A 22,620-nucleotide genomic window follows, 5' to 3' on the forward strand; every position below is an offset into this window, starting at 1 on the left:
CTAAGAAATGCATTATTCCGCCTTCAAATTGTCACATTTCAATGGACTATGTCGCTATTGCACCAACGAGGCAGTTGTTTACTTACTTAAAAATAACATAACATCACACCTTTTATTCTACTAATATTACGAATGTAATTTGTATGTATGTTTGTTACTTCTTCTCGTCAAAACTGCTGTAGGCAACGACGTGAAATTTGGAACTAGGGTAGATTATGTTCTGAAATAACACACTGGAGAATTTTTACGCCACGGTAGGTGGGCGAAGCCGCGTGCAAAAGTAGTATTATAAATGCGTAAGTTTGTGTTTATTTGTTACTGATGATGTCTTATTGAGGTTTTTTACGAGGAGCTGAGAAGACTAATAGATAATATACATACTAGAAAATCAACACCGATGCATATTATTATAATGTTATTCACCAGTGTCCTCCAGACAGCCGCGTGGCTTGTGTGTTTTGAAGATAATAAGGTAAAATATTTTTATAATAACTATCGTGGAATACTATTATTAGACATTATGACGGGATATTTACCATGTTTATTAATTTTGATGAGTTTCCGATATTTAATCCGTGATCATGGCGCTTGCAACAGTGCCGAAATATCGGAAACTCATCAAAATTAATAAACATGGTAAATCTTCCGTCATAAGTTCTAATAATAGTATTAGTGACCATGTCAGTTTAAAAACTTATGTATCGTGGAATATACTAAATTAACTAAACATCACGGTTTACTCACGTAAATTAATGGAGAAAAAAACTCCACTAGAGTACTAGTAAGTTCTACAGACTCCCTCTGTGACTCGAAACTAAAAATATTTTTTAGTTAATGAAGGTAAGTCACTATTATCATTCAAAATTATGCGACTAAAATTGTGATCACTAACCCACTTGCGAAGGGTCGTCATTATTGCATACCCTCACAGCTTACTGTCTATCCCGGCAACTTTTAAACTTGGTCTTATAAGACAAACACTTACCGCCGTACTCAGAGTAATTTTTAATGGTTGCTTAATCCAGTCCTTAGCGAATGTTTTCCAAACAAAGTTGTTACTAAGGAATAATTTAAGTAATTAGTTAACTAGCAATACCAGACAGAAATAATGTAGGATGTAATTATAATATAAAAAGGTTAGTATTTAATTACTGAGTACTATTCATAGGAATAAATATATTAAACCTCTTTCATCATTTCATAGACTATATAAACTGTTTTAAAATAATGGTTAGCTGAAATGGAACGTCAAATGATATATTTAAAAATGGCGGGAAATAATTAAAATTCGAATATTGGTCGATGAGACGGATTATTGTTTATAATTGTTCTGTAAAATTGTAATTCCTGAAAAGTTAATAATTTCATTTAATTGTCTTGCATCTTGAAATTACACATTAAATGACTATGAGTGCGTTGTGTAGTGAGGCAGTTACTCAAGTACTACTTAATTTTAAGTTATTCATATTTATTTAAAGATCTCTGCTATTTTTGAAATAACTAGTTTGCCCCCATTTGTAGTTTAGACTATACTTTATTGTATTACTGTTATTACTATTGTATATTTTAAAGAGTAACAAACATACATAGTCTTTAAGTTGGGTGACATTTGTGTGTTTGTCCATTATATATAGTATTTATTTATTTATTTAATTGAATAGAACGGCGCAAAAAACTCATACATTATAAAAATTAAACGAGAGATCTATTCATCCATCTCTGTCCATGTGATACGAGTATATATAAATGTTATGTCATATTCTAAAAATTTTAAACAATCAGGTTTCGAACACAAAAGCGATGCAATACTAACCGGATCTACAAGTAAAAATAAAGAATATTGAATAAAATTCAGGTTAGATTTGGAGATTTTTATGGTTCCGTAGCCAAAGGACAAAAATCAGAAGTCTAGCATTTTTTTTGAGAGGGAAAAATCATCCAATGGCTTCTCCCGCCTTGGGTGAGGCGAGAGGGAGTGTCAGACTCTTACTGACTAAAAACCACCCCGTTCCTTCTCCTGCTTTGAGCCGGAGCCCCGGTAACTATCAAAAGCTGTCTGTCACACCTCTTTATTCGGAAACTATTAAGACTATAGACTTAGTAGGTAATACATTTAACTTCTGTAAACGCTTTCCGAATCATTTACAAAAATAAATAATACATAGATATTGGTTTTAGGGGCGGCTTATACACCGTATGGACAAAACTCTTATGACCTAATTTAAACCACATATTTGTGGGAAAAGGTTTTTTTTTTGTAAACGTATCGTAAATGTTAGGTTTCAATTAATAAATTATATAAAAATATATTGTTTGGTCGGCTACTGTTAAATGATATTGCTACGGAACCGCCTGCGACGGCCGACGAATCCGACTCGCACTTAACATATTTTTTTGTTGTTTTTAATATAGTCAAATTGTATAGATAAGTTTGCACAAATAATACACCTCGATAGTAAGTTAATTTTACGAGATGTTATTCAGTAACATAAACTTTAATATGGTCTGGCAAAGTAATTATTTCAAGATTATGTCAAATTGTCCCACAATTTGATTAGATAAAAACATTCTTTACTATTGAAAAGGGCGATTGATTTATTCATATACAATGTGATAGGGGTGAGACTTCTAACCCGTTAAGGCTGAGTAGTACATCTAATTTTATCGACTAAAAATAATGGGGGGTTGAACCCCTCCCCTAAAAACATTTTTTTTACTTTATGTGATATAAAAGGTTGTATGCGTCGTAGAAACAAAAAAAAACGACAAACGGTAGCTAATAACCTTGGCTAACTAATTCATTACTTTTTTTCAAGTTTGATAATGTTTTGGAGAGAAAAAAATCATTTCTGAATTATTTTTACCGATTTTTTTTTCTTTTTTTCAATATTTTCAATCGGGGGTTCAACCCCACATATTATTTATTTTTTGTACTCAGCCTTAACGGGTTAGAAGTCTCATCCCGATCACATTGTATATCGCAAGTCTTGGCACACCTTTCGATGTAGGCACCTATTCGATAGCGTTTAACTGGTATTTAGCCGTACTTTTTTTTTTTTTTTGAGGGGGAAAATCATCCAATGACTTCTCCCACCTTGGGCGAGGCGAGAGGGAGTGTCAGACTTTACTGACTAAAAACCACCCCGTTCCTTCTCCTGCTTTTCGAGCCGGAGCCCCGGTAAACCCGCTAGGTAGTCCGCAGCTCCGGATCAGGCATCAGCCCTACTGGGCCCCATCTGTGGTGGTCTGATGGCTCTTTGAGGCGCGCGCGGAACGCTTCGCGCCGTACGGACGGGTCTGGTTCTGTTCGGGCGGTGAGCTACCCTTACTCGCCGCCCGCAGGCCCGCACTTACGGTGGCCGGAGATCGTCCCGCGATCCCCGACGCCCGGAGTGTCTCTCACGACGGCTGGGGCGTGAGGAGGTTTGTTCTCTCACGCGCCCCGCCTCCTCCTTAGCTAGCATGACTGCTTCGCAGAAAGAGGAGACGGCATCCCAGTCCCTCTCGCTCCGCACCATGGCCTGAACCAGTGCCGGGCGCGAGAGGTCGCCGTCGCCGGCCACATCCCTGAGGAATTTAGCCGTCCTATCCCAATTCATTATTTTTTAATATTTATTGATTCATGTTCTCTTTACTTCCAGATGCAGGTATTTCCATTTCTACTGGCAGCTGTAGTAATGCTGGCCGACTCTACGGATGTACTGCCTTCCTGTAGAAAGCGCGTTTACTGCAACAGCAAGCTTCTACACCTAATGGAAATAAATAGGATCTATGCGGGTCCTAGGGAGTACATCAATCTGCGCATGAATTATGATGAAAACAAAACATTAAATGATTTCGAGAAATTACTCAACTCAAGTAACAACTACCTGTCTAAGGGTCAGTTGATAAAATTTGCTAACAAGTACTTCTCTAATGACAGCGGAGTAGAACCGTGGGTGCCACCAGACTTCAACACTGATCCTGAATTCTTGAACGACATAGAAGATGAAACTTTAAGAGACTTTGCCAGAAGCATTCACAACTCCTGGCCTCGGTCAGGCGTCAAAGTCAAAGATGACGTTGTTCAAAACCCAGATCGTTATAGTTTAATTCCTATCACTCATGGATTCTTCGTTCCCGGAGAACAGTTCCAGGAGATGTATTACTGGGATTCTAATTGGATCGTCAAAGGCCTGCTAATAAGTGGAATGCAAGAAACTGCAAAAGGAGTCATTGAGAATCTTTTCGAACTAGTAGATAAGTTAGGACATGTACCCGCTGCAAACAGATGGTATTATGAGAACATCAGTCAGCCGCCATTATTGACGGAGATGGTTGCTACTTATTACAGTTACACTAACGATACAGCATTTCTCAGAAAAAATATTAAATACTTGGAAAAAGAAATCGATTTTTGGTTAAAGGAACGATCGATTTACATCAGAAAGGATGGTAAAAATTACAAAGTCTGTAGATATTTTGTTCCCATTGCACATCCGCGACCCTACGCATATTATTCTGATACTGAGGTGACGGAAGATTTAAGCGAACAAGATGGCAAAGAATTCCTTCACAGTGCTTGGAGTACATTTGAGAGTGGGTGGGACTTCTCATCGCGATGGTTTGAAGATCCTGAGGATACCAGTACAGCAACCCCTAGAACAGGCACGCGTACCATGTACGTTATTCCTGTTGACTTGAACGCAATCATCGCTAATGCTCTCCAGCACATTGCAAACTTTTACACTGATTTGATGAATACGCAAAAGGCACAAGCATACGCACAGTCAGCGCAACGAATGAAGGCCACCATTCAGTCAGTGTTCTGGAATGAAGAAGATGGAATATGGTACGACTATGATCTTAGAAAAAATACACATCGAAAATATTTTTACACTTCTAATTTCGCACCTCTGTGGCAGTCTGCTGTGGCATCGGATTTTGTGAAAGCTAAAGGGGAGATGATTATAGAGTATCTTAAGGATTCCAATGCTTTAGATTACGCTGGGGGAGTGCCTAATTCAATGATAGATTCTGGAGAAGTATGGGACCTCCCTAACGTACATCCTCCATCTGTTAGTATTATGGTAAACGCTCTTGAATCTATAGGGACTGACGAAGCGAAGAATATGGCTTTTAACATTGCGGAAAAATATATTAGGGCTTGTTACGTGAGCTTTAAGAAGTGCAAATATATGTGTCACAAATATAATGTAAATAGAATTGGTGAATGTGGTATTGGTGGTATTTCGCCAACACAGGTTGGTTTCGGCTGGACCAGCAGTTTGGCGTTAGAACTTTTAATGAAATATAATAAAAATATAAATGCCAGCGATTTTATTGACCAGTTTGCCAATACAGAATCAGAAAATTTTCACTGCGAAAGCCCGAACAATAGCGTAGGAATTGGATTCGGAGTAATCAACTGCATTATAACTTTTATGATAAGTTTAAATAATATATCAAACTAACAGACCCGGCAACTTTGTACCGCGTTCTCTAGTTTTAGCGGGTCTAACGAACAGCAATTAAATTTAATTAAGTTTTATATACTTGTAGAGAATAGTGCTTACCTATTTTTTACTTCCAAGTACGGTCGTATCTTTGTACTTTTAATTTTCTTCATTTGGTATGAATGGACGATATAAGTAAAAGTATCCTGATGTTAATACATTATATCTACTTACCTACTATGACAACGGTTGTGTTTGTGTGACCAATGGTTATCAGCGATTGTGAATGTTACAGATGAAAGTACACATGTACTATATTGTTGGATTTTAAAGTTGTTACCTGATAATGGATTAGTTGAAATAAATGCTTTGACTTTGACATTGACTTTTATTGCCTGTGTCCATTTTTTTTACATTTAATGGGCGACGTTTGGCCGCTATCTCGCCTGATGGTAAGTGATGATGTGGCCTACGATGGAGCACGTCTGTCCATAATTTATTTTTCTTTCTTCTTTGCATAGTGTGTCTACCCCTTCGGCGATTATAGGCATGACGATATGTATGTATGTAAGTACTGTAGAAGAAACCAAAACCATTGAACTCACTTTTTTTCGATATGTTCTGACGATAAGCCTTGAGCCATGCATCTACTACTTTCAATTGCAATTTTTTTTAAGGTGGGAAAATCATACAATGACTTTTCCCACCAGTGTCAGACTCTTACTGACTAAAAACCATCTCGTTCCTACTCCTGCGCGTCGAGCCGGAGTCCCGGTAAACCCGCTAGGTAGTCCGCAGCTCTGGATCAGGCATCAGCCCTACTGGGCCCCATCTGAGGTGGTCTGATGGCTCTTTGAGCCGCACGCAGAACGCGACGCGCCGCAAGCACGCTACCCGTGGTCGCCGTCCGCAGACCCGCACTTAGTGTGGCCGAACATCGACGCGTGAATTGCAAACTCTTCGTTTATAGACAACTAGCTACTTCCGCGCGGTTTCACCCGCTCTGCTTGGCTCCTATTGATCATAGCGTGATGTTTTATAGCCTTCCTCGATAAATGCATTATTCAACAAAAAAAGAATTATTCAAATCGGACCAGTAGTTCCAGAGATTAGCGCGTTCAAACAAACAAACAAACAAACAAACAAACTCTTCAGCTTTATAATATTATATATAGTATAGATTAAAAACTACCTCAATAGGGATCTAACCCCGTTTTCCCTCTCGCCAAGGGCTGGCGCTGTGGTCACTCGTTCTTACCGTAACTCCGTGGGCGTGCCAATTGCTTACCATCGGGTAATCGTTGCCGGCTTTTTGGGGGTTAGGAATTTAAGGGTTGTTGTTTGGGAATGGGGGATTGGGAAGATTGGAAAGGGGGAAAGGGAATGGGAATTTTATATTATTTTATTCAGGGAACTATAAAAATAATGTTTTTACATTTCCCAGACACTTTCGATGGTCGAGACGCTTCCCAGACGCTTTCGAGGTGGTGATGATGGATGATGATGGATGTGAAGATAGGGGCTTCACAGAGACATTGAAGTCTACTCCAGGCTTGAGCGCGTATACCGTATGGGGATACCTCTTATGACTTAATTTAAACCACACATTTGTTATCATCTTGGCTGACGATATATGAAAAATGCCGAAATGTTACATGAGCTTTACATTTTTTAGAGGACGCAATTTTATTTTTTGAACATTTGGGGGGGGGGATCAATAGAAGCTTACCTTGAAGTTTGTGGGGTTACCACCCTTGTCCCCCGGTCGCCATCTTGGAAAAGGGGGTGAAAACACTTTTTTTGTTATATCTCGGAAACTATGCATCGTACAAAAAATTTTTAAAATCATAATTTGTAGAAAATTATTTTGCCTACAAATATGTTTATATTACTTTTTGCCCTAAATTGACAATTAAAGAAGTTATAAGAAAAATTTAAAAAAAATTTCTTTTTTGCTCTATTACTTTTTTACATTTTATAAATAAATTACTTCAGACCAATCTTGTAGAATATAAGAAAAAAATTTCCCTACAACTTTTTTCAATTTCAGTCATTAGAAACTCAGATACAGCGCTCCGAAGTTAACCGGGTTCTTCAATGCTCATGAGAATCTGGTCTTCTCAAAATTTTTATAATTTTTTTTCACTTTTTTACTTATAACTTCTTTAATTGTTAATTTAGGGAAAAAAGTTATAAAAACATATTTGTAGGCAAAATAATCTTCATCATCATCATAACTTCACCCCTTTAACCCCCGAAGGGGTAGGCAGAGGTGCACATTATGGCACATAATACCAATTTGACTGCACGGTTGGCGCGGTGGCTGGGCAACTGGCTGCCGTGCAACGTGTCGCGGGTTCGATTCCCACACGGAACAACTCTTTGTGTGATCCACAGATTGTTGTTCCGGGTCTGGGTGTCATGTGCATGTGAAATTGTATGTAAACGCACCCACGACACAGGAGAAAATTCTAATGTGGGGCAACGTTTAAAAAAAAAAGTGAAATCTGGGTATACATTTCACAATTTATGTTGTAAGTCCCATGTAATTGGTAGTGAGCCATATACCGGGCACATTTCCAGACTCCGTGCTACCACTGAGAAATTTTCGAAAAACCGAACAAAGCCCAGTAATACTTCGCCCGACCCGGGAATCGAACCCGAGACCCCTTGTCCGGCAGTCGCACTTGCAACCACTCGGCCAAAACGAGGCAAAATAATTTACAAATTATGATTTTAAAAATTTTTTGTACGATGCATAGTTTCCGAGATATAGCAAAAAAAGTGTTTTCACCCCCTTTTCCAAGATGGCGGCCGGGGGACAAGGGTGGCGACCCCACAAACTTCAAGTTAAGCTTCTATTGACCACCCCCACATGTTCAAAAAATAAAATTGCGTCCTCTAAGAAATGCATTATTCCGCCTTCAAATTGTCACATTTCAATGGACTATGTCGCTATTGCACCAACGAGGCAGTTGTTTACTTACTTAAAAATAACATAACATCACACCTTTTATTCTACTAATATTACGAATGTAATTTGTATGTATGTTTGTTACTTCTTCTCGTCAAAACTGCTGTAAGCAACGACATGAAATTTGGAACTAGGGTAGATTATGTTCTGAAATAACACACTGGAGAATTTTTACGCCACGGTAGGTGGGCGAAGCCGCGTGCAAAAGTAGTATTATAAATGCGTAAGTTTGTGTTTATTTGTTACTGATGATGTCTTATTGAGGTTTTTTACGAGGAGCTGAGAAGACTAATAGATAATATACATACTAGAAAATCAACACCGATGCATATTATTATAATGTTATTCACCAGTGTCCTCCAGACAGCCGCGTGGCTTGTGTGTTTTGAAGATAATAAGGTAAAATATTTTTATAATAACTATCGTGGAATACTATTATTAGACATTATGACGGGATATTTACCATGTTTATTAATTTTGATGAGTTTCCGATATTTAATCCGTGATCATGGCGCTTGCAACAGTGCCGAAATATCGGAAACTCATCAAAATTAATAAACATGGTAAATCTTCCGTCATAAGTTCTAATAATAGTATTAGTGACCATGTCAGTTTAAAAACTTATGTATCGTGGAATATACTAAATTAACTAAACATCACGGTTTACTCACGTAAATTAATGGAGAAAAAAACTCCACTAGAGTACTAGTAAGTTCTACAGACTCCCTCTGTGACTCGAAACTAAAAATATTTTTTAGTTAATGAAGGTAAGTCACTATTATCATTCAAAATTATGCGACTAAAATTGTGATCACTAACCCACTTGCGAAGGGTCGTCATTATTGCATACCCTCACAGCTTACTGTCTATCCCGGCAACTTTTAAACTTGGTCTTATAAGACAAACACTTACCGCCGTACTCAGAGTAATTTTTAATGGTTGCTTAATCCAGTCCTTAGCGAATGTTTTCCAAACAAAGTTGTTACTAAGGAATAATTTAAGTAATTAGTTAACTAGCAATACCAGACAGAAATAATGTAGGATGTAATTATAATATAAAAAGGTTAGTATTTAATTACTGAGTACTATTCATAGGAATAAATATATTAAACCTCTTTCATCATTTCATAGACTATATAAACTGTTTTAAAATAATGGTTAGCTGAAATGGAACGTCAAATGATATATTTAAAAATGGCGGGAAATAATTAAAATTCGAATATTGGTCGATGAGACGGATTATTGTTTATAATTTTATTGTTCTGTAAAAATTAATTGTAATTCCTGAAAAGTTAATAATTTCATTTAATCGTCTTGCATCTTGAAATAACACATTAAATGACTATGAGTGCGTTGTGTAGTGAGGCAGTTACTCAAGTACTACTTAATTTTAAGTTATTCATATTTATTTAAAGATCTCTGCTATTTTTGAAATAACTAGTTTGCCCCCATTTGTAGTTTAGACTATACTTTATTGTATTACTGTTATTACTATTGTATATTTTAAAGAGTAACAAACATACATAGTCTTTAAGTTGGGTGACATTTGTGTGTTTGTCCATTATATATAGTATTTATTTATTTATTTAATTGAATAGAACGGCGCAAAAAACTCATACATTATAAAAATTAAACGAGAGATCTATTCATCCATCTCTGTCCATGTGATACGAGTATATATAAATGTTATGTCATATTCTAAAAATTTTAAACAATCAGGTTTCGAACACAAAAGCGATGCAATACTAACCGGATCTACAAGTAAAAATAAAGAATATTGAATAAAATTCAGGTTAGATTTGGAGATTTTTATGGTTCCGTAGCCAAAGGACAAAAATCAGAAGTCTAGCATTTTTTTTGAGAGGGAAAAATCATCCAATGGCTTCTCCCGCCTTGGGTGAGGCGAGAGGGAGTGTCAGACTCTTACTGACTAAAAACCACCCCGTTCCTTCTCCTGCTTTGAGCCGGAGCCCCGGTAACTATCAAAAGCTGTCTGTCACACCTCTTTATTCGGAAACTATTAAGACTATAGACTTAGTAGGTAATACATTTAACTTCTGTAAACGCTTTCCGAATCATTTACAAAAATAAATAATACATAGATATTGGTTTTAGGGGCGGCTTATACACCGTATGGACAAAACTCTTATGACCTAATTTAAACCACATATTTGTGGGAAAAGGTTTTTTTTTGTAAACGTATCGTAAATGTTAGGTTTCAATTAATAAATTATATAAAAATATATTGTTTGGTCGGCTACTGTTAAATGATATTGCTACGGAACCGCCTGCGACGGCCGACGAATCCGACTCGCACTTAACATATTTTTTTGTTGTTTTTAATATAGTCAAATTGTATAGATAAGTTTGCACAAATAATACACCTCGATAGTAAGTTAATTTTACGAGATGTTATTCAGTAACATAAACTTTAATATGGTCTGGCAAAGTAATTATTTCAAGATTATGTCAAATTGTCCCACAATTTGATTAGATAAAAACATTCTTTACTATTGAAAAGGGCGATTGATTTATTCATATACAATGTGATAGGGGTGAGACTTCTAACCCGTTAAGGCTGAGTAGTACATCTAATTTTATCGACTAAAAATAATGGGGGGTTGAACCCCCTCCCCCTAAAAACATTTTTTTTACTTTATGTGATATAAAAGGTTGTATGCGTCGTAGAAACAAAAAAAAAACGACAAACGGTAGCTAATAACCTTGGCTAACTAATTCATTACTTTTTTTCAAGTTTGATAATGTTTTGGAGAGAAAAAAATCATTTCTGAATTATTTTTACCGATTTTTTTTTCTTTTTTCAATATTTTCAATCGGGGGTTCAACCCCACATATTATTTATTTTTTGTACTCAGCCTTAACGGGTTAGAAGTCTCATCCCGATCACATTGTATATCGCAAGTCTTGGCACACCTTTCGATGTAGGCACCTATTCGATAGCGTTTAACTGGTATTTAGCCGTACTTTTTTTTTTTTTTTTGAGGGGGAAAATCATCCAATGACTTCTCCCACCTTGGGCGAGGCGAGAGGGAGTGTCAGACTCTTACTGACTAAAAACCACCCCGTTCCTTCTCCTGCTTTTCGAGCCGGAGCCCCGGTAAACCCGCTAGGTAGTCCGCAGCTCCGGATCAGGCATCAGCCCTACTGGGCCCCATCTGTGGTGGTCTGATGGCTCTTTGAGGCGCGCGCGGAACGCTTCGCGCCGTACGCACGGGTCTGGTTCTGTTCGGGCGGTGAGCTACCCTTACTCGCCGCCCGCAGGCCCGCACTTACGGTGGCCGGAGATCGTCCCGCGATCCCCGACGCCCGGAGTGTCTCTCACGACGGCTGGGGCGTGAGGAGGTTTGTTCTCTCACGCGCCCCGCCTCCTCCTTAGCTAGCATGACTGCTTCGCAGAAAGAGGAGACGGCATCCCAGTCCCTCTCGCTCCGCACCATGGCCTGAACCAGTGCCGGGCGCGAGAGGTCGCCGTCGCCGGCCACATCCCTGAGGAATTTAGCCGTCCTATCCCAATTCATTATTTTTTAATATTTATTGATTCATGTTCTCTTTACTTCCAGATGCAGGTATTTCCATTTCTACTGGCAGCTGTAGTAATGCTGGCCGACTCTACGGATGTACTGCCTTCCTGTAGAAAGCGCGTTTACTGCAACAGCAAGCTTCTACACCTAATGGAAATAAATAGGATCTATGCGGGTCCTAGGGAGTACATCAATCTGCGCATGAATTATGATGAAAACAAAACATTAAATGATTTCGAGAAATTACTCAACTCAAGTAACAACTACCTGTCTAAGGGTCAGTTGATAAAATTTGCTAACAAGTACTTCTCTAATGACAGCGGAGTAGAACCGTGGGTGCCACCAGACTTCAACACTGATCCTGAATTCTTGAACGACATAGAAGATGAAACTTTAAGAGACTTTGCCAGAAGCATTCACAACTCCTGGCCTCGGTCAGGCGTCAAAGTCAAAGATGACGTTGTTCAAAACCCAGATCGTTATAGTTTAATTCCTGTCACTCATGGATTCTTCGTTCCCGGAGGAGTGTTCCAGGAGATGTATTACTGGGATTCTAATTGGACTGTCAAAGGCCTGCTAATAAGTGGAATGCAAGAAACTGCAAAAGGAGTCATTGAGAATCTTTTCGAACTAGTAGATAAGTTAGGACATGTACCCGCTGCAAACAGATGGTACTTTGAGAACATCAGTCACCCACCATTGTTGACGGAGATGGTTGCTTCTTATTACAGTTACACTAACGATATAGTATTTCTCAGAAAAAATATTAAATACTTGGAAAAAGAAATCGATTTTTGGTTCAATAAACGATCGGTTGACATCGAAAAGGATGGTAAAAATTACAAAGTCTTTAGATATTTTGTTCCCATTGCACATCCGCGATCCCACGCATATTATTCTGATACTGAGATGACGGAAGATTTAAGCGAACAAGATGGCAAAGAATTACTTTACGGTGTTTGGAGTGCATTTGAGAGTGGGTGGGACTTCTCATCGCGATGGTTTAAAGATCCTAGGGATACCAGTGAAGCAACCCCTAGAACAGGCGCGCGTACCATGCACATCATTCCTGTTGACTTGAACGCAATCATCGCTAATGCTCTCCAGCACATTGCAAACTTTTACACTGATTTGATGAATACGCAAAAGGCACAAGCATACGCACAGTCAGCGCAACGAATGAAGGCCACCATTCAGTCAGTGTTCTGGAATGAAGAAGATGGAATATGGTACGACTATGATCTTAGAAAAAATACACATCGAAAATATTTTTACACTTCAAATTTCGCACCTCTGTGGCAGTCTGCTGTGGCATCGGATTTTGTGAAAGCTAAAGGGGAGATGATTATAGAGTATCTTAAGGATTCCAATGCTTTAGATTATGCTGGGGGAGTGCCTAATTCAATGATAAATTCTGGAGAACAATGGGACCTCCCTAACTTATTTCCTCCATCTGTTAGTATTATGGTAAACGCTCTTGAATCTATAGAGACTGACGAAGCGAAGAATATGGCTTTTAATATTGCGGAAAAATATATTAGGGCTTGTTACGTGAGCTTTAAGAAGTGCAATTATATGTGTCACAAATATAATGTAAATAGAATTGGTGAATGTGGTATTGGTGGTAAATACCAAACACAGGTTGGTTTCGGCTGGACCAGCAGTTTGGCGTTAGAACTTTTAATGAAATATAATAAAAATATGAATGCCAGCGATTTTATTGACCAGTTTACCAATACAGAATCAGAAGATTTTCACTGCGAAAGCCCGAACAACAGCGTAGGAATGGGATTCGGAGTAATCAACTGCATTATAACTTTTATGATAAGTTTAAATAATATATCAAACTAACAGACCCGGCAACTTTGTACCGCATCAACTTTAGACCGCGTTCTCTAGTTTTAGCGGGACTAACGAACAGCAATTAAATTTAATTAAGTTTTATAAACTAAACTTGTACAATGTACAGATTAGTGCTTACCTATTTTTTACTTCAAAGTACGGTTGTATCTTTGTACTTTTAATTTTCTTCATTTGGTATGAATGGACGATATAAGTAAAAGTATCCTGATGTTAATACATTATATCTACTTACCTACTATGACAACGGTTGTGTTTGTGTGACCAATGGTTATCAGCGATTGTGAATGTTACAGATGAAAGTACACATGTACTATATTGTTGGATTTTAAAGTTGTTACCTGATAATGGATTAATTGAAATAAATGCTTTGACTTTGACATTGACTTTTATTGCCTGTGTCCATTTTTTTACATTTAATGGGCGACGTTTGGCCGCTATCACGCCTGATGGTAAGTGACGATGCGGCCTACGGTGGAGCATATCTGCCCATAATTTATTTTTCTTTCTTTCTTCTTCTATCTTCTTCGCATAATGTGCCTACCCCTTCGGCGATTATGTATGTAAGTACTGTAAAAGAAACCAATAACATTTCACTCATTTTTTTTCAATATGTTCTGACGATAAGCCTTGAGCCATGCATCTAGTACTTCCAATTGCATTTTTTTTAAGGTGGGAAAATCATCCAATGACTTCTCCCACCTCGGGCGAGGCGAGAGGGAGTGTCAGACTCTTACTGACTAAAAACCATCCCGTTCCTACTCCTGCGTGTCGAGCCGGAGCCCCCCCGGTAAACCCGCTAGGTAGTCCGCAGCTCTGGATCAGGCATCAGCCCTACTGGGCTCCATCTGTGGTGGTTTGATGGCTCTTTGAGCCGCACGCAGAACGCGACGCGCCGCACGCACGCTACCCGCGGTCGAAATCTAGGTGCAGCGAAAGATGTCTAAATCATATCATTTAGCATTACATCGTCCTAGCCTATCCCAATGGGATATAGTCGTGACGAAATACAATAGGTATAGAGTAATATTATAAATATTATATTATTATATTATGTATGTCCTTTCCATTTACGGGACCGCAGGGTCCCGGACCTTCGGAAGGCGTACGAGTGGCCGAGGCAAACTCGCAGAGGTCCGTTGAACAAGTTTAATCTAAATGTAATGGGACATCAGCCGGCGATTATCCCTGTATGCACTATGGAAGTACACCAAAGGACAATCCCCGGCTGATGCAGGACTATTGTGCAATATGGAAGAAAAATGATTGGGTTATGGGTGTGAGTGGCTGATAGACTGGTAAATATGATAACTATGGACTACTATGGCCCCTGCCCCTGACCAATATTGAAAAATAAGGATAAACAGGCAGGGGGTGACTCGCAAACTCAATTAATGGGCCCCCGGAAACGGCCGCTAGCATGTAGCGACAAGGGGGCAACATACGTTGAGCTGCTTGAGGAAGGAGAGGCATCCCACGGCTATCAGAGCAATCCCGGAAGTACGGTCAAGACCCCTACCAGCATCTTACTGGGATACATCCTTCCCCCAAGTGGAGCTGAAGGCAACTCCACTCTTGCGAATTTCCACTCAAACCAGCCGATTAAGACAAGAATGAGGCAGGAGAGGCCACTCCGGATAGTCACGAGTACTAACCGGAGTTAAAAAATACTCCCGGGAGTCAGGTCCGTGGTGTCGCCACTGCCCAACAGCTCGCCACAAGCTGCCTTGCGGATTTATTATAATATAATTATATTATTATTTATTACTTTTGCCATTGCTTCAGAATAGATACTGTATTGTAGCGACATCTATGTATAGCGTGTTGGGTGTGTACCTAGTGTTTTCTATTATGAGAATCTAGATGGCGTTGATTTATATTATTCAGAATTTTTCACGAATTATTTTAATGTGCCACTTTCTGAGCGCTTAAACCTATCTTTTCTTTCTTTTTCTTTTTTTAAAAACGTTGCCCCACATTAGGATTTTCTCCTGTGTCGTGGGTGCGTTTACAAACATACAAGTTTACATGCACATGCATGATCTTTAACTTAAAATATCATTAGGCAGAACCGATTTGATTTGTGACAGTGTACATTTACAATCACATTATTTATGGCGTCTCCTCTTTATACTTGCTTCATGCTAATAGCTTTCCATCAGATAAATTCCTGCTATATTTATGCTTTTACTGGTGGTTTCACCAGTGCTACACGGAAGACATATAGCCCAAGTAATATTCCAGCAGCCGGTTGCCCAGCCACTGAGCCGACTGTACAGTCGAGGAAAGAAGTACTTAATCTATGCATTTTATGTTTTTTCTTTCTGTCTATTCTGTCTGCTTAGTGACCCGCTGGTCAACCTACTCCAGTCTAGCCATTTATTTCGACTTTATATTAAAACAATAAAGTTGATAGAAAAAACAAAAAAGCCAAGGAGTGTTCTTCTGACCTGTTGGCTACTACTTGATTCTAGTGGTTAAAAGGTATATGAATAGGGTATCGAAATGTTCGACATTCTGATTACTTATCATCTTCTATTAGTAAAATTGGCACAAACCTATATAATATAATAATAATTGAGTAATATCCTCAGTCAAAAATAAATTCTTTCGACTTTTCAATGCAATAAAATATTAAAAAATAAACACACTTTAATTCATAGATTATCAATATCTGCTTAATACTTTACATAGATAATAATTAATATTATTAAAATATTATATGAACCTAACCATATTAACAAATAAATCATATTAACTAAATACCTAATAATAAAAACTAACTTCAAGCGTCAAAAAATAATCCTCATCAAAGTCGTGAGGTACGACGCCCTTTACATTCGATTTTTTAGCAAATTTTCTACTCATAACGCACAATTGCATACAAAATTCATAGAAAATAACATATTTGACGTTTTGTAAAAAGTATTGAATTCGACTAGTAGGAAACTAGCCTATTATTGTTAATAGGAAGTTAGGTGATTACCTTTGTCGTGATTGTGCATAATATTTATAAATGTTCTTATATCATCCGCTTTGATTGCGTTTAATTAAATAGTATGGGCTTGAAAACTAGTTCGTAGGCCATCAAGTAATAATTATATGACTATTTATGTACATATTGTACACATTATGTACTTACATAAAACAGTTATTAATAAACTTAGTAACATAAATGTTTACTTTTAGATAGAAAAAATCAACTTCCTTGATAATTATGGGTACCAATTTTTCTTAACAAAATAAAAGTTGCGCTAACACATTCGTTTTATAGGTCAATCAAGTCAGGTCAATGGCTCGTGACGTATTTCACGCATGCGTATAGACCGACAGTCATAGATACTGGATATCTATGTAGTTAAAACATAGACAACGTAATGTCAGTGCAATGTGACAGTTTCTGTTGTGACTTTGAGAGAAGGGAACGTGTTTATTTTGGGTACCAAATGACCTTGTATTATAGTGCGTGTATAATGTAAATGATATCAACAGGCGCGGTAGTAAAAGTGATCGAAGTAACAGCTGATATGGGTCGGCGACCTAACACACAGTCATCGCAACGTGTTCGCGACAACCGATCGTGATGATGCACGAAATGCATTTAACGAGTCAGATTTGCGGCCAGTCGCCCCGCGTCAGGTCGCGCCGTTGTACGCCGCGCGCTCAGACATTGCGGTTATCGCGCATTCCCCCTCGCTCGCCAGTCAGTGTTCGGCGGAAACTGTGACAGTGAATAGCAATGTTCAAGGTATGTTTGCCGCGGTACGTGCCGCTGTACCCGGTGCTCGGGCTGCTCGGTGCGTGCGCGCAAGCCATTAACATCGTCTCCGTCTGCAACTCCTCCATCTACTGCGCTGGAGACCTCCTGCGCACGGTGCAGCTCGCCAGAATATTCCCTGACTCGAAGACTTTCGTCGACCTAAAACTCACACATACGGAAAATGTAACACTCGCCAATTTTAAAAACCTTATGAAACAAACGAGGAATAATCCAACTCGTGAACAAGTCTCGTCATTTGTCGATGCGAACTTTATAGAAGGAGATGAGCTGCTCAACTGGAACCCTCCAGATTTTGATCCCCATCCCCCGATCCTCGACCAGATTGCTGACCCCAAGCTACAGCAGTTTGCTAAAGATATTATCAGCATTTGGCCAGACCTCGGCCGCAAAGTATCTCCGGATGTAGATAAGAACTCGGATCAATACAGTTTTATTTATGTGCCCAACGGATTTATTGTTCCCGGTGGCAGGTTCAAAGAGTTATACTATTGGGACTCATACTGGATTATACGGGGTCTCTTGATTAGCAATATGACACATACAGCGAAAGGGATGATCGATAATTTCTTATATCTTGTGGATAAACTAGGCTACGTACCCAATGGAAGCCGAATTTATTATTTAGGTCGCAGCCAACCACCGCTCTTGACCCTGATGGTCCGCGACTATTACACCACAACGGGGGACGTCGCCTGGCTCGAGCAGATTATCGAAACAGTAGAAAGAGAGTTATACTATTGGTTGGAAAAGAAGAAGATGACGGTGAATGTGAAAGGTAAACAGTACAGGCTGTTGCGGTACATTTCGGATGAACAAGACAAAGGGCCTCGTCCCGAATCGTATTACGAAGATTATGCCAGCAGTCGAGTACTGTCGGAAGACAAGCGTGAAGAGTTTTACAAGGAAATGAAGAGTGCGGCAGAGAGCGGCTGGGATTTCTCATCCAGGTGGTTTGTGAACGCAAAGAATGTGACTACAGACAACTTGACCGACGTCCATACATCACGTATTCTCCCCGTTGATCTTAATGCTATGTTTGCTGGCGCCTTGCAAATTATGGGAGACCTTAGATATCAACTTAAGGATAGACGTAGTGCTCAAAAATGGTGGAGTTTGGCGAAATACTGGAGAGTGGCGATTGAGAACGTATTGTGGGACCCGGATGATGGCGTTTGGTATGATTATGATACGACGGCAAAGTCACGAAAGAAGCAATTTTACGCAAGCTGTGCTACTCCTCTGTGGGCGGACGCTGTGGAGACGTCGAGTGCACCAACATACGCGTCCCGCGTGGTTACGTATTTACAATCAAATAGTGCACTGAGCTTTCCCGGCGGTATACCGACGTCGTTGTTGCACACTGGTGAGCAGTGGGACTTTCCCAACGCCTGGCCGCCTCTTCAGAGTATCATGATCGGTGGTTTGGAAAAAAGCGGCCATGACGAAGCGAAAGAGTTAGCAAGGGAACAAGTGGCGATTTGGATCCGTGCAAATTATATAGGTTATACTAAGTGGCAGAAGATGTTTGAGAAGTACAGCTGTGTGCAGCCAGGGGACCATGGGGGCGGCGGCGAGTACTCCGTGCAGTCAGGGTTCGGGTGGACCAATGGAATCGTGTTAGAGCTGTTACAGAGATATGGCAAGGAGTTGAGGTTAGATGATGGAGATGGCGGTCTGCCGACCGTGAGAATGGTGTAGCGAAATCATTTTGTATCAAGATATAAAACCTAAGTTTAAGAACAAATGGCATGTCTCTCTGGTCTTGTTACTTAATTATTCAGTAAAGTGTTCAATTACCCTTTGGCTCAGTGTCGTTTTTCGTGCTTTCAATGAAATCCTAGCCGGACCTGACAATAGTATGTCGTGTCGTATCTAAAACGAAACGTGTTTTAGTGAAATGTGAAACTAATGTCGTAAAGGCTTGTCGTGTACTCAGTTCCAATACTTACATTTTCTATTTTAATAAGATATTTATTTATTTCAAACATTTGTCAATCTGCCCATACGATGTGCGAGTTTGTCTTACAAGTTTATTATCTAGACTAATAAATAAAATTGGAATGTCTGTTTGTATTTTGTAATATCGAAATAATAGCTTTTTACTACATGCATATGAAAATACGTAGTACGATACATATAACATTTTTTGTGTGTTTGTTCCGGCTAATCTCTGACGGGAGCTATTTGCAGGTAGCTGACGTACTAAGGAGTAACTTAGGCTACTTTTATTTAAAAAAAATAGAGTCATAAGTCCATAATCCACGCGAGTGAAGCTGCGGGCATTAGTTAGTATACATATACGACTTTACATACGTACCGCTAAAAGTACCTAGATATATCTTATGACTTGACAGAATATTTATTTATTGAAATAGGTACCTATAGTGTTTATACAATTAGGTAGGTACAGTATAAGAATATCGGTAAAGAAACTAACACATTTGTATATTTTGTAAGAAGTATAAATTTTGTACTTAAGATATGTGCTAAAGTTATGTTCACTAATAAATCATATTTTTGTATACATATTGCTTGTTTTAATTACCTAATTATCAGTCTATGATATGATGAGTTTCACGACAGCGTATTCCTTTCACCAGTTATGTTTATAATATTTAAAGGAAGATGCAAATCCTGGTCCCACCTTCCAATAGCTATGTGTGTTACAATTAGCTATCATTGGATAGGTAATTTTGAGCTGAATGAAAAGTTACTATGGCGCCAAATTCCAAATCTTAGTACAGAGTTATTCATTATTAAACATGGTAGTTTTATCAGCAGCCAAGTAATACTATACTTACGTTATAATTATATTTCTGCTTTAACACACATAGCTATTGGAAGGTGGAACCAGAGTTCATAGAAAATCTGGCATCCTCCTTTATAACCAAAACAAGTAACTCTGCTCAATTTGAACTTAACCCACGAGACAGGCTCAGACTGTTCAATGCCAACTGAGAATTTCAAGCCCGGTAGGTAATAATCAAACCTCAGTCTCCTCCTTTGGCAGTCGAGTTTACAACTACTCAACCAATAAATTGTTTTCCCAACTACAATAGTTCTATCTTCAAATAGCTTCACTAGAGGACTGACCGACAGACAGACGTTATTAATATTATTATATTTGCTTTGACGTTCAAAAGTGCCTTCCTGGTCTATTTGAAATAAATGATTTGACTTTGACTTTGACTTTGACTTCTACCAGACCACCGCAGATGGGGCCTACAGGGCAAAAATAATACAAGATAGCATTGATTCGTTTCCCGTTGAAGCACAAGGTAAGCACATAATCATTTTCTTCACCTCAGGGTACGTACGTAACGGCTGAAGGGATGGGGATGAAAGATACAGGGTGGATTCTGGACTATCTATACTAATATTATAAAGCTGAAGAGTTTGTTTGATTGTTTGTTTGTTTGTTTGTTTGAACGCGCTAATCTCAGGAACTACTGGTCCGATTTGAATAATTCTTTTTGTGTTGAATATTGCATTTATCGAGGAAGGTTATAGGCTATAAAACATCACGCTATGACCAATAGGAGCCGAGCAGAGCGGGTGAAACCGCGCGGAAGTAGCTAGTTATTCTATATATCTATATATCTATTATATTCAGCTTTATTATTATATTACATCCCACGGTAACGCGAGCGAAAATGTTTGCAAAAGCTAATCAATATCTTTTCAACACTGCACATTTTTATAGTTTCAGTATATAGAAATTTTAATGCTTCGTTCATATAAAACTTGGCAAACAGTATAGTAGGTAAAAATAATTAATTGCAAAACAATTAAACAAATACTTAGGTAAGTAGTTTCTTGTAAAATTCCTAAGTGACATGTGCGGTGTGACCTAACACAGCACTATATTTGAATAACATGAATCAGCTAAAAAGTAATTAAACACTTAAGTAGGGTAATTAATTTATAAAGAAAACTAACTTTTTCCCGCATATTTGCGTGAATAAATTGTTATGGAACACTTAAGCTGAGACCACACTGTACTACGTCGCGACGCGAAGTAAAACAGCTGCGCAGTAGATAATACTTTTTTACATATACTTACACATATACACATACATACCTAAGTTAATTACATAATAATAGTAGTTAGTAATGCGATGAGATAAAACAAATCTTTCATGTAATCATTAATTTGTATAATCCACTAGCTACTTCCGCGCGGTTTCACCCGCCCTGCTTGGCTCCTATTGGTCATAGCGTGATGTTTTATAGCCTATAGCCTTCCTCGATAAATGCACTATTCAACACAAAAAGAATTATTCAAATCGGACCAGTAGTTCTGGAGATTAGCGCGTTCAAACAAACAAACAAACTCTTCAGCTTTATAATATTAGTATAGATTTGTTTGTATAATGAAAATGAAGGGGCTAGGGGCAACACATGACACATCAGTGATACGTTGATTTCGTGTCGCATGGAAGTGGCGTACCATCGCAAATCGCAATGCAGTGGTGTGTGGCATCGCCCTTATTCAGTTTACTCAATCATTACCTTAGTACGAGCCGGCTCGAATAAACCAACCAATCAGAGCGCCGAACGCTCTCTCGTTTCGATTACTTTAAGCAAGCTAACTCATACTAAGGGTACACAACTTTGTCTGTAAAATGAATTTGTGCTTCATAGGTAGAATTAATATGATGCTAATTAATCGTATGAGAAGCAAACAAACAAGTTCGAATATATTGCTTGTACCAAATATTTCTCTGTTCTGTGTCTTGTACCTGTAATACCTATTATTCCTTTATGTACCTACATTTTATGCATGTAATGGAATGTTTAATTATACATTTTTACTGACCTACAAACAAATTGAAAAATATTTACATTATTTGTCGATTATTAATAAGCACATTGCCTACAGGTGCATTGGTTAATACTACAAATACATAATTATCTTTGCCTTTGTCAGAAACAGTCTAATTATTAGAACCTATACTGTTTGTTGTTACTGACTGCGCGTAGGCTGCGCGACGTCACCGCGTCTGCGCACGCTGCTCATGATGAAGA

At 38.6% G+C, this 22,620-nt stretch overlaps 2 protein-coding genes across 3 annotated transcripts; both read left to right on the plus strand.

Annotated features, from left to right (window-relative positions):
- Positions 1 to 349: 349 nt before the first annotated feature.
- LOC118264150 (trehalase) lies at positions 350 to 5,814 on the plus strand. 2 transcript variants are annotated; one of them, XM_050704877.1, is made up of 2 exons: positions 350 to 472; positions 3,642 to 5,814. In XM_050704877.1, exons 1-2 carry the CDS (start codon positions 398 to 400, stop codon positions 5,451 to 5,453), a joined length of 1,887 nt encoding a protein of 628 aa, XP_050560834.1. In that variant the 5' UTR covers positions 350 to 397; the 3' UTR covers positions 5,454 to 5,814. The 2 variants fall into 2 exon arrangements, with proteins under 2 accessions (XP_050560834.1, XP_050560835.1); XM_050704878.1 differs by lacking the exon at positions 350 to 472 and adding an exon at positions 560 to 840.
- A 2,873-nt stretch (positions 5,815 to 8,687) lies between these two features.
- On the plus strand, positions 8,688 to 20,118 carry LOC118264354 (uncharacterized). Its single transcript, XM_050705152.1, has 3 exons — positions 8,688 to 8,808; positions 11,991 to 13,799; positions 17,545 to 20,118. The coding sequence occupies exons 1-3, from the start codon at positions 8,734 to 8,736 to the stop codon at positions 19,288 to 19,290; spliced, it is 3,630 nt and encodes a 1,209-aa protein (XP_050561109.1). The 5' UTR covers positions 8,688 to 8,733; the 3' UTR covers positions 19,291 to 20,118.
- The last annotated feature ends 2,502 nt before the right edge of the window (positions 20,119 to 22,620 follow it).

Source organism: Spodoptera frugiperda, chromosome 26, assembly GCF_023101765.2.
Source record: "Spodoptera frugiperda isolate SF20-4 chromosome 26, AGI-APGP_CSIRO_Sfru_2.0, whole genome shotgun sequence".
In the NCBI taxonomy this organism is placed as follows: Eukaryota; Metazoa; Arthropoda; class Insecta; order Lepidoptera; family Noctuidae; genus Spodoptera; species Spodoptera frugiperda.